Below are 15643 nucleotides of genomic sequence, written 5' to 3' on the forward strand. Positions count from 1 at the left end.
GGGTGGATCTTGGTTGGGGCACATGCAAAAGTCTGTCTCTGTGCCTCCCTGCCTCCCACCTTTCACTTAATAAAAAAATGAAGAAAAAAAACACAAATAGGCTAACTGAGACTAAGAAAAACAAAAGTATTGGTAAAAAGCACATTCTCCAGTTAATGTTCCTTATCTCAGATTCTAAAACTGCAGGTTGGCTATATTCATACAGAGTTGAATCAAGAGTGCTGAGAAAACACTTGTAAAATTATAACTTTGTTTAATAATAGATAGTTCTCCAAATTTTAAATGTTTAAACTTAATTTTTTTGAAAATTAAAAGAATGCCTATGAAATGTCCTATATGTAAAGCACCCCGAGGACAGGGACCACAGCTGCCTTGCCTGTTTGTTTCTAGCACAACAGTATGCGTGCATTGGACACCCAGTACAGTTCCCTGCACAGATAAATGTTCCATAAAATGCAAGTGAATGATAGACCTACATAATGTGATCGCATGTACTTTGTACAATTAATCTGAAATTTTACAAATGTTATCTATTCATTGGAAGAACCACAAAGCTCATAAACATGAAAAGAAATTATCTAGTTTAGTTTTAGTCAAAGAGCTCTAGAGTTATACAGATATAAGTAAAAATAGTTTATTTAATTTTCTTGTTTGTCCATTTCATTATTACCTATTCTCACTGTGGCTGAACTATCAAAGAGTATATCATCTTTCAGATTCTATTTCTCAACAGGATGAGCATAAATGCCAATGCTCTCTCTTTAACAAAGAGAGAGAGACAGAGAGAGAGAGAATATGGTTTTACACAAAGCAAACTCTGTTTAAAGGCCAAAGTTTTACTAAGATATGCCCAGAGACAACAAAAACATTAAGCCAGAGAAATCTAGTCCGATTAGTGTTTACCTGTGCTGTGCAATGTGAGCTTATGGCATACTTCTTTTTGTATCTTATATACTTGCATTTTGGTTGGAATATTGTTTCCCATGGATCGAACATATTTAAAACTAATTAATACTGCGCTAAAACAATAATACCCAGCTGAGTGGAAGCAATTTTCTATTTCAAGGTCCTGATGACAAAATTCATACTACACCGCAGGAAGCTCCCTTAACAAACTGGAAAATGAGAGGATATCAAACTGGCAAAGTTAGATGAACTTAGTATATTAGAGGGAATGTGGTTTATCCTGAGCACAGTATTAATTTGAGACAGCCTTCATCTCAGTATTGACTTGAGACAGCCTTCATTTACCTCTTTGTTGTTGTTTTTTGTTGTTGTTAAGCTTTACAAGCACTGGCTCCTGCCTTAATACAGATAGAAGGGTCTACTCTAGACAGTCCAGCACTGCTGCCCAGGTGGCCATAACCTCTAATCATATGGAAGTATGGTTAGAGCAGGAAGGTGCCAGAATGTTGGATAATTTGTGGAACAAAGAGAGAAGTTAGAATAAAGTTTATCACAGATGGATGTAAACAACACATTATTTGGATTCTGAGATCTCTCAATTCAAGGAGTTCTAGTCTATAATTCTACTTTTCACAAATTGTTATTGATCCTGTCCAGATCAACTGGAGAAACAGCTGCCCCGCAAGCACTGGATACTGTCTCAGATTTTCTGACAAGTGATCCTGCTGAGCTGAGGGAAGGACATTTCTGGAGCCTGTCCTAAGGATACACACTCCTCATCCTCAGACACTTGGTACTCATCCAATGCCAAGCCACCTCAGATAAACTTCATAGTATAAATTTTCAAATAATTACTTTTACTGAATTGCAAAGGACCTTTTCATTACATCACAAATTGTCCTCTTTGCAAAGCTCTTCAGGGAAGAAAAAAAGCTTCAGGAATTTTTATTTCTCCAAAAAAAAAGACTGTCTTTATTTTATTAGTATAGTAAATTGTTAAATGTATGTGCTTTTAAGTTGACTCCAGGAAAACTCGGAAACAGTTGTCAGACAACCCGTATGAATTAGCAAGACCTTACAGTGTGGCTTTCTGGGTTAACCTCCACCCTAGAGGGCTCCACTCCATGTCCCTACACTCTTCCTCCCTCAATACCCTCTCCCCTTCATCTGATGATATTATGTCTACATGTGTGATATTATAGACCCCCAACTAGGAAAAAACAATCCATATACATGTACAGAAGCTAGAACTTGTTTTTTATAGGATATTTTTATTGTGATATTCCTATTCCACAAAAACATGGGAGTTATTTTCTTTCTTGCTGCTCTATCAAAGGACAGAAGAAAACTAATGGAAATGTATATGCTTCTAGCAATATTTATGCATTTAGAAGAATTATAAAGTTTCCCTGAAAATGAGAACCCTTTAACAGCAAACCAGGCCATTTAAAGGTGATTATGACCTCTGAGAATATCTAGTTTAAAGTTCTTAGTTCAAAGGAGAAGAAGGTGAGGCACAGAGGAATTAAATGTGACCTGCTGTAGGTCACCAAGTCAGCACTCTGAGAGAGCCCAGGCCAGAGCTGTGCTTACCATGAAGTGGAAGCTTCTCCAACTTCTGTGACTTGGTTTTAGTAGGGAACTGAAACTGGCTGACTGTCATAACAGCAGCAAATGTGTGCAGAGCTAGTCATGCTGGGCAAGCTTCTGAGTGCTTCTCGTGTATTAACTAATTCAATCCTCATCACAGACCTCTGAAGTAGATACTATGATCAGCCCCACTTTACAGGTAGGAACACTGAGGCGTAAGACTACACAGTAGGCGGTGGAAGCTGGGCATCCACAGCAGGTGGTCCACCTGACTGTCCTTTCAGTGACTCCCTGCATCCCAGTAGCTGCACATACTGTGTTCAAGTCTAAGCTTCCACTGCGATTATTTTAAAAATGAAAGCACATTAAATCAAATCATTGTGCTTATCAAAAGAGCACAATTGTATGTTTCAATGCACGTCTGCCATAGAGTTTGCTATTGAGGTCCACATGCTCACATGCATCAGTTACCACCTATGACACAAAGGGCTGTGCTTCTGGGGACTTCCTCATAGCAGTTCTAGTGATCTAGCTCTCCCCATGCCCCTTCTTACCAAGCCTGGGCAATCTGCTTTGCTTCTGAGTCAGAGTCACCCTAGAAATGACCTGAAGCATTAATGTGGCTTTGAAAGTTGGCTGCTACCACACTACCACTCAATAAGGATCCCCATACTGATGCTACAGATAAATTCTAGTTCCTGGACCCTTGCAGGCTGGACCTATGCTGGCGCTGATTCCCCAAGGGCTTCATGAAAAGGACAGTTAATATCAGCAGGAAGTATGAAGAAATTGACTCTCATGAAATAGGAGGTAGGACAGCCCAGCAGGTAGAGTTCTCCCCCTTGCTCCCCAGGAGGCAGTGTTCAGGGAGCACCGGTCTTCCTGGCACAGCCCACACATCTGAGCAGCCAGCAGAATTCCTGAGCATCGGTGGGAAGCTCAGGTGTGCTCACTGTGTGGGCTGCCCACCCTTCTCTGGGTGGGTCTATTTTCCTCTCACCCTTACTTCCTTGGGATTTAACAACCCAGCCCCAACACAGAGTTAACACATAATCTCTCAGTTTTGTTTCCTAGGGAACCGGGACTACCAAGAGGGCTCTGCTGGAGATTAAGGATGTCATCATATAACAATGCAGTTGGCAGACTGCAGCAACAGGCATGAGTATTCAAGAACACCGGCCATCAAAATTCCTTCCCCCTTTCCTCATCAAGCTACCCATAGTAGGAACTAAAAACTCAAATTCCCTTGAGAAAACTATTTTTTCAATATTGTATTTTATATTCAGAGCTATACCTTTAAGTTTTTTATAGTTAGGGGCTATTGTTTGGTAAGATTCAGGAAGCCTTCTAATTCAGATTGCTGTGTCCCTATAAAAGGAACAAAATAAACCCATTCAAATATCAATTCATGTAGCTAGTAGAAAGGGTACATCTTACAGCTAGTTCATTCTTGCAGAATTTGCCAAAAAAATATATATATATTCTATTCAAAATTAAATCATTGAGGGGCCAGATAAAAGTGCTTTTATCACTGGGTAGTGCTATAGAACATCAGTCTATAAGACATTTTGGGCCATTTTGGACCTAAATCGATTCTTCCATACTTAATGGTACCTACATTGGAATAGGAGCTAGGGTCTTTAGCAGGAATGATGTCATGTTAGCTATGCCTGAGGCATGTCCAGGAGAGCATGTAAGTTAGTCTCCTAAGTTTTTATCTCTAACTGTCAAATGTGCCACAGACATATTTAGTATTTAAGACACAATAAATATCTCTAATCAATAGTATAGAATAACAGGACCTCAGGCACTCATCAGAAAACCTACTGCAGATTAGAAATTGGGTATTGGCCAAAAGATGTGCGACTTGCCCAATAATTTAGAAAAATGTTCTCGGAGGTAAGAAGTTAGTGCTCCATCCCTCCAGCTTATACAAGGCTCCATTCTCGTTAATTTACCATATTTCCCCATGTATAAAATGCACATTTTCTGGAAAACTTTGGAGTCTAAAAACTGAGTGCATCTTATGCAGTGGTTGTAGACTTTTTTACCTGCATTTCCCGCTTTTTCACGCTTGATTTTGTGCTCATTGTTGAAGACAGTGATTCGTCATCAGACACAGATGAGGACAAGCTAATGGATGGGAGTTTTGACAGTGATGAGGAGTTGTATGAATTTTATGATGAATAAAACTTGAGTTCAATAACTTTATGTAATACATTTCTCTTCAAATGTCAGGCCCCAAAATTAAGGTGTGTCTTATATGTGGGAGTGTCTTATACATGGGGAAATATGGTAGGTTCTTCAGTAAAAATAAATCTATCTTATGGCACCTTCGTATTGCACAGAAATGCTTTCACTGCATTATCATTTAATTTCATTCTCTCTGACCTTAGGAATGGCAGAAGCAGCAGCCACTGGAAGAACGCTTCTGGTATGTTGCAAAAGCACAATTAAAAAGGTGGTCCACGCCGGCACCAAAGCTCTTTGGTGATCTTGCAGAGCAAAACCCAGCATGCTCAGAAACCTGAAGTTATTTGCCTAGAAACATCACTATTTATTTACTAATTGCTTAGGTTTATAAAAAAAAACCTCCAAGTAAATAAAGCATTGAACTGCAATAATAAACATTTCCGGTAACTGCCAAAACATTTCTTCCCTTTGAATTAATTTTGACTTCTTTATAAGACTTATTGTCCTTTTTTTATGGTTTTAATACTGAAGTAGACTCAAATCTAAAAAAAAGGTTATATAAAATAATGAACTAAATATGTAACCAACTGTTAAATAAGTAGTTGCAAGGAAGTATTCTGGATAAAGCAGGGTATTAAACCATCACGTTCACTGAGCAGGTTGAAGAGGATTACAGTGTAAAATGTCCATGTGATGGCAGCAGGGAGGGGCTGGCAAATCCCTGGCTCTTTAGTCCCCACCCTGTTTTCTGTGTTTCTTCAGCTTTACTTTATTCCTCATTGATGCCACAATTTTTTGTATCTCAAATTAGTCTTGTAACTCTAGATCAAAATGTTTTCTCCTAGCAAATTTTACAAGCTCTTAGCCATTCAAAATATTAAGAGGGAGGAAACTCTTCCCTAGAATGAAATCAACACTGAGATGGTGGGATATAACTTCCAGTTACTAACTGAAGGTGTCACTAGCCCCACAAAAGCAGACTTCTTTTCAATGGCACTGGGAATGCCATTTCTCACATCTGTTTTCAAGTGATGAGACTGGTCCAAAACAACAACAACAACAACAACAAAAAACCCACATCAAGAGGCATGGGCCAGATGCTGCACTTCCAAGTCCCTAAGCAAACAGCTCACTACTTACAGGGACTCCTCTATTCCAGCCCAGTGTGCAACTTCAAGTTATCATGTAACAAAGTTTCAAATGACGATCTACTGAAATCATAAGAAGAAATCAATCTGTGCCAAGGAAGGAATACTGAAGAGGCCAAGTGCATTGGAGCTAGAAACTTATAGAAGGATTGCAAGACCTTATGTTACAAAAGAATCAGAGACGTTGGGTCTAACAAAAAGGTAAATGTCACAGAAACTGAAACTCAGACCTAGACAAATACACACACATATACGGTTTACCTTGCTGCACTGGGATCCTGTGACCTTAGGAAGGATGAGGACAGAAGCAAAAGAGCAATAAACAACTGCTCAGAAGACAGCCGGTAGACCATAAGTGGTTTGCACTTCAGAAAACGTTCTTTATGGCTCACAGCTTATTCTAATTTACTTCAGTTTCTTACCAATAAAGATAGATTTGAGAACAGGCTACTCATACATCAGAAAAGATTATAGTGCCATACAGGGAATTAACTCTGGGGCATTTTCACAGCCAGCAATTGTCCTGGGTTATTCTCAAATTAGCTTTTGCATTTCTTCCACATTGACTTCAATGCAGCAGAGATGCTCATGTCAAATGGTTCTTGAAAGAAGTACTCCGTGTCGGGTCCTCACCAACCCCCGTTGGTGGGTCCACCAGAATTAAAGACTTGCTGCTGGGTCCTAATTACTTCCAGACTTTTAGCTCAAAGTCCAGACATGGAAATCAATAGCAAAATTAAAAAGGATCTAATCTATTTCCTTCCACTTAATTTCTTTTTGAAAATTAAACAAAATAAATAAGTAAAGGAGAGTGGTAGTTAACAACACATAATTTTTCTCATAAAAAACAAACACATAGTCTAAGCAAAAGGGGAAAATAATAGCTCCTTTCCACTGGCTAGTTAACATTGAGCAGCATCTCCAATGATGTGGATATTTAAAAGCTGAGAGGTTTGAGAAAATAACCGTAGCTGGAAGGTGATCCTAGGAAGACACGCACTCCTGCCTCATGCAAGCAAAGTGCACCAAGTGCTCGGTCCACATATGTGCAGGGAATGAGTGACCCACTGGGCAGAAGTCACAGGAGGCCAAATCTTTAACACTTCAATTCCGAAAATAATATCAAACCAAGGCTTCAAAGGAAAACTCGAGGTCATGTTGCTCTTCAATAAATATTTTCCTTGTATGTCTGTTGGAAATTTTAGATCACAACAGTTGCCAAGATGCGACAGTTGGAGCCACCTCATCTCTGGGGGCCCTCAAGAGCACTCATTCTGAACATATGGGTAGATATGGTTGTTAACTAGTCTATGTTCCTTGGTCTTAACTTTACCAAATGTTAGGACTCAGACTGTCCACCCAGCTCCTGACATGTAGTTCCTTGACACAATAAGCTGCAGTAAGCCATGAAGCAAGAAACATAAATATCAGTTATGAGCTATGAAACAATGCATCCAAGTGGAAAAAGGCACATCTAGAAAGATCCATCTTACTTCAAAACTCTTCATTTCGTCTTCACCATCATCATCTTCTTCATCATGACAACTCTGATGCACGGAAAAATTGAACAAGGTTAAACAGGATTAGAATGCATCAAGGCACAAAATACAAAGTAATTGAGCATAGAATACCAAATTATTTGTCATCAATATTGTTGAAATATATGTAATGTGTAAGGTGCAATAAACTTAGATGACATCATAAATGAGTTCATGACCTACATGTTTACTGCCAATTTTTATGTTTATTGCCAATTTTATACATCTCATGGAGAGATTGATGAGGCCAATATCATACTACACAAACTACTTCTTTCTGTGCTTGCCATGTTCAAACCCAAATGCAAGCTTTAAAGACAAGTCCCATTGTTTTCTCTGCAATGTCGCCATCACAGTGCACTAACACTTGGTTATTGAACAGATACTTGCGATAACTATGAATTAAAATTAAGAAAGCCATGTCCATTAATTAAAGTAAATCTTGTTCATTTAATTCTTTATTGTATTCTGTCCAAAGGAAAAAAGTGAAAATGTGACTGCTAATAATATTCTTTTATACAAAATAATTAAGCTATTGTATTATTTTGAGTTATTTTCCCAGAAATCTGATAGAAGTTGTGCTAATCCATGCATATTTTTCTCTAATTCCCACAGCTGAAGCTTTTTTTGGAGGGAGAGTGGTATGGTTAAAAACAGGCATCAGGACACCGAGTGCCTGGTTTAAATCCCACTGTCCTTAGTCATTAGCTGTTTAGCACAGGGCAAGTTCCTTTACCTCTCTGGTCTGGTGTCCATATAGTAAAGGTGAGAATAAAAAAATAATACTCAAGTCTTGAGTGGATCACATGAATTAATACAGTGGTACCTTGACAAACGAGTTTAATTTGTTTCATGGCCGAGCTCCTGACTCAATTTGCTCATGTGTCAAACCGAATTTCCCCATTTAAATTACTGGGAATGCAATTAATCCATTCTAGCCCTCAAAAACCACATGAATTTTTTGTTTCATGTGCTTTTAAATAAGAAAATGTACTTCATAAATAACAAATACACACACACATAATAAGAGAGAATGTAAAGAAATAAAATGGTTTATGAAGTGTATTTACCTTCAACATCAGGGGAAGATGCTGGCAGAGGGGCAGGAGACATTAGTATAACAATGGCCCCTCCCAAGCAGGAAGGTAATCCACAATGTGCAATCAACTCTACTGCTCTGAGTGCAAGCACATACGTGGCTGCCCAGCACCATTTTTAACAATAAAAGTGAGCAAACTCAAAAAACACAAACTCATTTGCCCAACACTCGTGATTCAAATATCTGCTTGTGACTTAAAGCAAAAAATCCTGCAAGTGAGTGCTCGTCTCTCAAATTACTCGTGATTTAAAGTACTCATGTGTCAAACAAGGTACCACTGTATATGTAAATTATGTGCCACTTAAGATCAAGTGTCTGAAAAATAATAAGATTTCAATAAATCTCAACCACTATTATAATTGTGGTTTGGAATTAGAAAAAGAATCATGTAACCAAAGGAAGCTGGTCATTAACCTTGGCAGGAAGAAACCTATAGTTCTTCAAAGTGGATTATTCCAGCCCTTCTAAGGATTTTTTATAGTTGACATGATAAGTGCTCATTGTATCAGTGAACTATCTGAAGGCACATGGTTAAATTTAAGTTACAAATAAGAAAATCCTTTTAATTCAATGACTCACAGTACTTCGACCATACAAGTAAAGTTAGGATGGGAGGGAAGGGACAAATGTGATCCTTCCATCCTTCAATGACAAGATTTTAAAGGTTTGTCACATCCATTTATTCAACCACTATGCACTGAGCATCACCGTGCTATGAAGAATAGCAATGTGAACATGGTCTGCAAAGGAGAAAATAGAGGGGACACAAGCCTGTGACAGTTTCACTGTGCAGAAAAGGTGTTAAATAGCATGTTTCACCAGAAAGAAAAAAGAGTTCAGGCCCTGGCCAGTTGGCTCAGTGGTAGAGCGTCGGCCTGGCGTGCAGAAGTCCCGGGTTCGATTCCCGGCCAGGGCACACAGGAGAAGCGCCCATCTGCTTCTCCACCCCTCCCCCTCTCCTTCCTCTCTGTCTCTCTCTTCCCCTCCCACAGCGAGGCTCCATTGGAGCAAAGATGGCCCAGGCACTGGGGATGACTCCTTGGCCTCTGCCCCAGGTGCTAGAATGGCTCTGGTCGCGACAGAGCGACGCCCTGGAGGGGCAGAGCATCGCCCCCTGGTGGGCAGAGCGTCACCCCCTGGTGGGCGTGCTGGGTGGATCCAGGTCGGGCGCATGCAGGAGTCTGTCTGACTGTCTCTCCCCGTTTCTAGCTTCAGAAAAATACAAAAAAAAAAAAAAAAAAAAAAGTTCATTATTCATTCAGAGGGTAGGAAACCTTCCACTATGCATAAATGTCACCTTGACTTCCGTGTCATTGGTCATCCAGGAATTTTGAAAACAAGAACCCATGAGAACTTTAGCAAAATCTACCCAGAAGGCAAACCTGTGGTCCTTCATAAATTTTGTACATATAACATTGAAAACATAGCAACTGGACTTATATGGTCCTTAGAATGACCCATGTGGCATTCCCTCTAGCTGCATTAGTAATTAGGAGTGAAAACACAGAGGGTTGATCAGTTAACAAGGGTGTTTACTATTTAAGCAGTTAGAACCCTTCTATAAAATGTCTCTTAAAGACACAAAGTTTTTTATTTCCTCAAACATTATCTCCTATATAAATTTTATTACATTCAGGCATACTGAGGAAGAACAAGACTTGAGATGAAGAATACGTTCAGAAAAATTGTCACTTGAGTTATAATTATTTGCTTTTAAGCTATAAAACTCATACGTTTCTTTTGTATAAAGGGATTTAGAGCTCTAGCTGACAAATAATTTTTGCAAAGAATTATTTTGAAATAAAATATTTAAAACTTAAAAATTTCTGAGAAAATTTAGTAAGATCTGCTTCTGATGAGACTAAATTTTTTTATATATTTTTTAAACCCAGCCAGGCAGAATCTCTCTGGGGTGTGCGTATATGTGACCAATTCATCAAACCCATAAACTAACTCCTACTGATTGGCAGGAGGGTGTGCTGGGACCATTAAAAACACAGTTGCCTTTTTGACTGTGTAACTGCTCAGAAGATGGCAGAAGCCAAATCAGAAACTTTTAATTGGGATTTGAACCTGCTAAAAGCTAATGGTTGACACAGAAGAGAAAGAAATCTCAGAAGAAAGTGATCCTGACCTCTTATAATTTTAACAAACAAGGAATGGGCCTATGGGTATAATTTAATGCATATCTTAAATATTGTGATAAGTTAGTAACAGAAGAAGAAAATATTTTCTTAGCCAGAAACTCATTGAGTGTTTAATCTATGATGTTACATTCTAGATCCTTCTATATGGCTGTCTTGTTTAAGTTAGTAAAGCCATTTCATTAGGATGAAACTGCTTAAAGAGTTCAGGACAGATGAGGGGCAGTAAATACATATTTTGACAGCCACCAAAGAGGAGTAATTTTTAAATTCCAATATTATCTAGCCAATAAAGTGAAAATTAAGACCCTAGTGAAATATCATTTATTGTAAAATACCAAATACTGGAGAGATGGAGATTAAGAGACCTCTCTTGACCATGGCTGGTACAATGTAATTAAATGCAATATTTGGAAAACAGTTTAACACTTTTTCCTAACTTGAATGTTCATCTATCCTATGGCCTTTGAAAAACAGAAGACAGGACTAAGAATAGGCATTTTATTAGCAAAAACACGGATGCCCCAGGGATGGCTGCCACCAGCAGGAAGCCCATGCAGCTGCACAATGCATGCCCCGATTAGAACCTGCAGGAATCTGACAAACAATACTAAGTGAAATAAACAGGCACAGAAGACTACATACTGCACACTGTGTCTTTAAATGTGAGAAACAACTAAAATTTAAAATATATGTAGTTATTATACTATAGGAACATATGTAATATATGTGTATCAATAAATAGGTACAGCCAGCGAAAACTTGACAGCAGAAAAGCAAATGCATCTTGACCCTAATGTCCAGGATAGCAGTTTCCTTGTGTAGGGAGATATGGGTTAAGAGGAGCAAAAAATTCCATGGAAGTTATTGTCAGTGTCTGCTTTTCTTGTGAATAGTGAGTTTATGGGTATTTTCTATAATGTAAAATAATGTATTACTTATACGTTATTAGAAATGACTGAGTAACTAAATAAAATGAGGTCATTAATGGACCACTGTTGAGAGTATATCCTGAATCTAGAGCTATGGCTGACCCAGTTCTGTGCTCCTGTACTGAAAACTGTAAATAAAACCTAGACTGAAAAATGCCTTCAAAGGCTCTTCAATGATGAAGGAAGACAGAAAGACAAAGTTTCTTGAACTGAGTTAAATTTCAAGACCACGGCAAAAATAATCATATGTGATGCAGCATAACTGCTGTTAGAGCCTGAGAAACCATGCAGGTCACTGGCAAGTTCAAACAAATGGGTGCCAATTTGGGAAATGAAGACAGACGTCCAGAAACTGCATTCTTAGAAGTCTGATGTCAATCACCAGCGCCTTAGATAAACACTGGAAGCAAGCACACTTATCAGTGTTGTGGTCAGTGTAAATGATACTGGCTGATGGAACTTTAGGAATATTTGGCCTTGGGCAATGGTCTGGCCCTAATTAGAGAAATGATCTCATATACTTAATTAAAAAGTACATCAACTGTCAAAATGCAGGCATACCTGATAGAACTCAACAGAAATACATAAATGACATAGATTAACAAGCAGGCTCAAAAGGAAACAAACATGCAATCTGGCTGACAAAAAAGAGATGGAATTGTTACAATGTAGTGTAAATGCACAGGCTCCTAAGGCAGAACTGAGAGGATGCAGTCCTGATAGGTACGCACAGGTGACTCCCAACTAGCGTACTGTGTTCATCAATTTCTGGGTAACACATATTGATAAATTTTGCATGTGCAATGTAAAATGAACTGAACTATGAGAGCCTGGCACTCTTGGGGCACATTTAACAGTAAAAGGAATAGGATTAAGTACGAAGGGGAAAATCATGAAAGAAACGAAGCCTCCTCAAATATTTGACTGTCCAGGAAAAAAGATTAGATTCAGATCCAGGACACAAGCAAAAAACGGGAGAGGTGGACTGTGACGAGGATGGCCACAGCGATCAGGGCAGCCCACCCTCAAGCCAGGGCTTCTGCCTTTCGGTCCACTGGCGCAGGCTTCTTCCACTGCGGAGGAAGGAGCCCGGGACTCCTTTATAAGGACACCAGCCCACTCCATCTTCACTGCCTTTTTCATTCCAATTACAACCAAGGCCCAGGTCTCGGCCACTCCCCTATGACCCTTCCACAGCAGTCTGGCAGGAGCCCTTCTCCTGAGAACTTCCTCACTCCCCTGATTTACATTTGGCCCTGAGGACTTCCAGGGACGGGCAGTGACTGCTGTGACTTCACAGACAAGGACCCAGCATGGCTTTCTGCACTGCCAGGGTCCTATTCTCATGCCTGATCATACTCTATGCCAACTTCCAGGAGGAGGAAACCCCATGTCATTTAAAACTATGGGTTTAAACGCATTAATTGGACATGAAATCTATTTAGTGAGTACAATCTCAAACATTATAAAAATTCAAATAGGCTAGAAAATATCAAGCGATATTGGTCACACAAATGGTATAATTTCATGAAGACTTTATTTCAAAGTATCTATTTTTATGTTTCTATAAAAATGCTGGAAAATGTACTTCTTTCTCCAAGTTATGGTTTAAAATAATGTTGGACAACCGTGACAGTCCCCTTATGCCCTGCATCCTGCCCTGTCCCCCTCTCCCACGCACTCATGCCCACTCTCTGCAAGTCAGTCCCTTGTCCATTCTACTGGCTTCTTCCCACCAGGACAGAGGCAGGTTCAAATCTCTCTCTTAAAGAGTAAACAAACATAATCCCCCTTCACCTCCCAGTCCATCTTGATATTTATCACCTGTCTTTTTCCTCCTCCTCCATCTCCTCTGGGCCACACTCCTCATATGTGGGTCCCACCTTCCTTCCCCACAGCACATGACCAATGCTCTCGCCACAGTCTTGCCCATTACTCTCACCATGGTCACACAGTGAACAGGCAATCAGTCCTCACCTGATCCACCCTCAGGGTGTGACCTTGCTGACCACATACTAACTCCATTAGCTCCTGCAAATCCTCACACTTAAGATTCTCTCCTATCTTTTATGGGCTGATTTTCTCTTTCCACTCTTAAGCATCCATATCCTGAGAGGCTGGGTCGCAGGCCCTCTCCTCCCTGTGGTGTCCTCTCTTCTGGGCAAGACCACCACGTGGCTGCCATTACTTTGTAATGCTGATCAAGCCCAGCTCTGGAGCTATTAGCCTTCCCTGAGATACTGAATGTCAGAGATGACCGTGTTATCATGTGTGACATCTCCTTAGCTGTCTCACACATCTCTAAGCAACACGTGCACAATATCTTACTGTTGTTGTTCTTTAAACCAGGCCTGTGTCCCTCTGTTCCCCACCACCTCCACATGTGGCACCACCACCTACCCAGCTGCTCAGGTCAGAGGCTTCCAAGAAAGCCTGACTCTCATCTAAACCCACCCCTCAGTCACTCTCCCGCTGTGAGGTCTCAGGACATAAACATTCAGTCAATAATAGCTGCTACATAAACATGGGAGTGCATTTCTCCTTTTGAAGCAGTGCTATGGGATTCTTAGGGTATATTCCTAAAAGTAAGATAGCTGGGTCAAAAGGCAGTTCCATTTTTAATTTTTGGAGGAATGTCCATACTCTTTTCCACAGTGGCTGCACCAGTCTGCATTCCCACCAGCAGTGCAGGAGGGCTCCCTTTTCTCCACATCCTCGCCAGCACTAATTCTTTGTTCTGTTGATGAGCGCCATTCTGACTGGTTTGAGGTGATATTTCATTGTGGTTTTAATTTGCATTTCTCTAATGATTAGTGATGTTGAGCATTTTTTTCATATGCTTATTGGCCATCTGTACGTTCTTTTTGGAGAAGTGTCTATTCATTTCTTTTGCCCATTTTTTGATTGGATTGTTTGTCTTCCTGGTGTTGACTTTTAAACCCATGTTTATGGCAGCATTGTTCACAATAGCGAAGATCTGGAAACAGTCCAAGTGTCCGTCAGTGGACTAGTGGATTAAAAAGCTTTGGTACCTATATACAATGGAATACTACTCAGCCATAAGAAATGATGATATCGGATCATTTACAACAACATGGATGAACCTTGATAACATTATACTTATGTAATTTGACAGCATTTGTTTCTGTGACTGACTTCCCTCTGCAGGATCAGTGAATACTTCTGGACAGTTATCCACTTCAATTTCCTTCCCAATGACTGTATTAAGGGAAACAAAACATTTCTGAAACTTAACATTGTAGGTGAAAAATTAATTGAAGGTAGGGTTGTCCAAGTAGACCCACCCAACACATTTCAATTAAAAGTTCCATTTTAAGATCAAAGAATGTGAATGGTGGCTTTTTATGAGAGCATGGGTGATGGTCAGCAAACAGGACTGGAAATCTAGGCACTGAAGATATAGCAGTGAACAGGGTAGGAGAATGCTCCGCCATCATGAGGCTCACCATCTGGCAGAGCACTTTGTTACACAAGAAAAGAGCTTTTTTAAAAAAAAATGTATTTATTCATTTTAGAGAGGTGGGATGGGGGAGGGGGAGAGAAAGAAAGAAGGGAAGAGAAGCAGGAAGCATCAATTCCCATATGTGCCCTGACCGGGCAAGCCCAGGGTTTCAAACCAGTGAGCGATCTCATTGTTCCAGGTCAACGCTTTATCCACTGTGCCACCACAGGTCAGGCCAAGAAAAGACCTTAAATAGTGAGTTTTCCTACAAATCAAGTACTTGGATATCCATGAAATCTGTGATGCAGAGACACTGAACCTCTGGACGTGCTGATGAGCGTGGCTAGAGACCGAACATCAGGAAAATCCAAGGAGACATCTCACTCTTGTGAGAAAAGTTACCAGATATATATAAAAAAATACACATTCACAAAAGTTGCTCATACTTCAGATAAATTTATCAAGTATTTCCTGGGCACTCACTCTTTGCACTGAGTGTAGCAAGTCAAAATATTCTTTGCAAACTCAGTTGCAAGTGAACATTAGAACAGAGGGATTAAAGGCATGGATTCTCCACACAGGTACCCTCCACTTTTTCCTATCTTTTGATAATTGACAACTTCTTTTCAG

General features: G+C 39.8%; 1 protein-coding gene across 1 annotated transcript in view; it reads right to left on the bottom strand.

Annotated features, from left to right (window-relative positions):
• Positions 1-15643, bottom strand: part of LOC136319466 (ryanodine receptor 2-like) — a 190264-nt gene that overhangs the window by 136800 nt on the left and 37821 nt on the right. The window contains 1 exon segment of the mRNA XM_066252720.1: positions 7331-7384. Coding sequence (XP_066108817.1) covers positions 7331-7384 — 54 coding nt within the window.

Source organism: Saccopteryx bilineata, chromosome 1, assembly GCF_036850765.1.
Source record: "Saccopteryx bilineata isolate mSacBil1 chromosome 1, mSacBil1_pri_phased_curated, whole genome shotgun sequence".
In the NCBI taxonomy this organism is placed as follows: Eukaryota; Metazoa; Chordata; class Mammalia; order Chiroptera; family Emballonuridae; genus Saccopteryx; species Saccopteryx bilineata.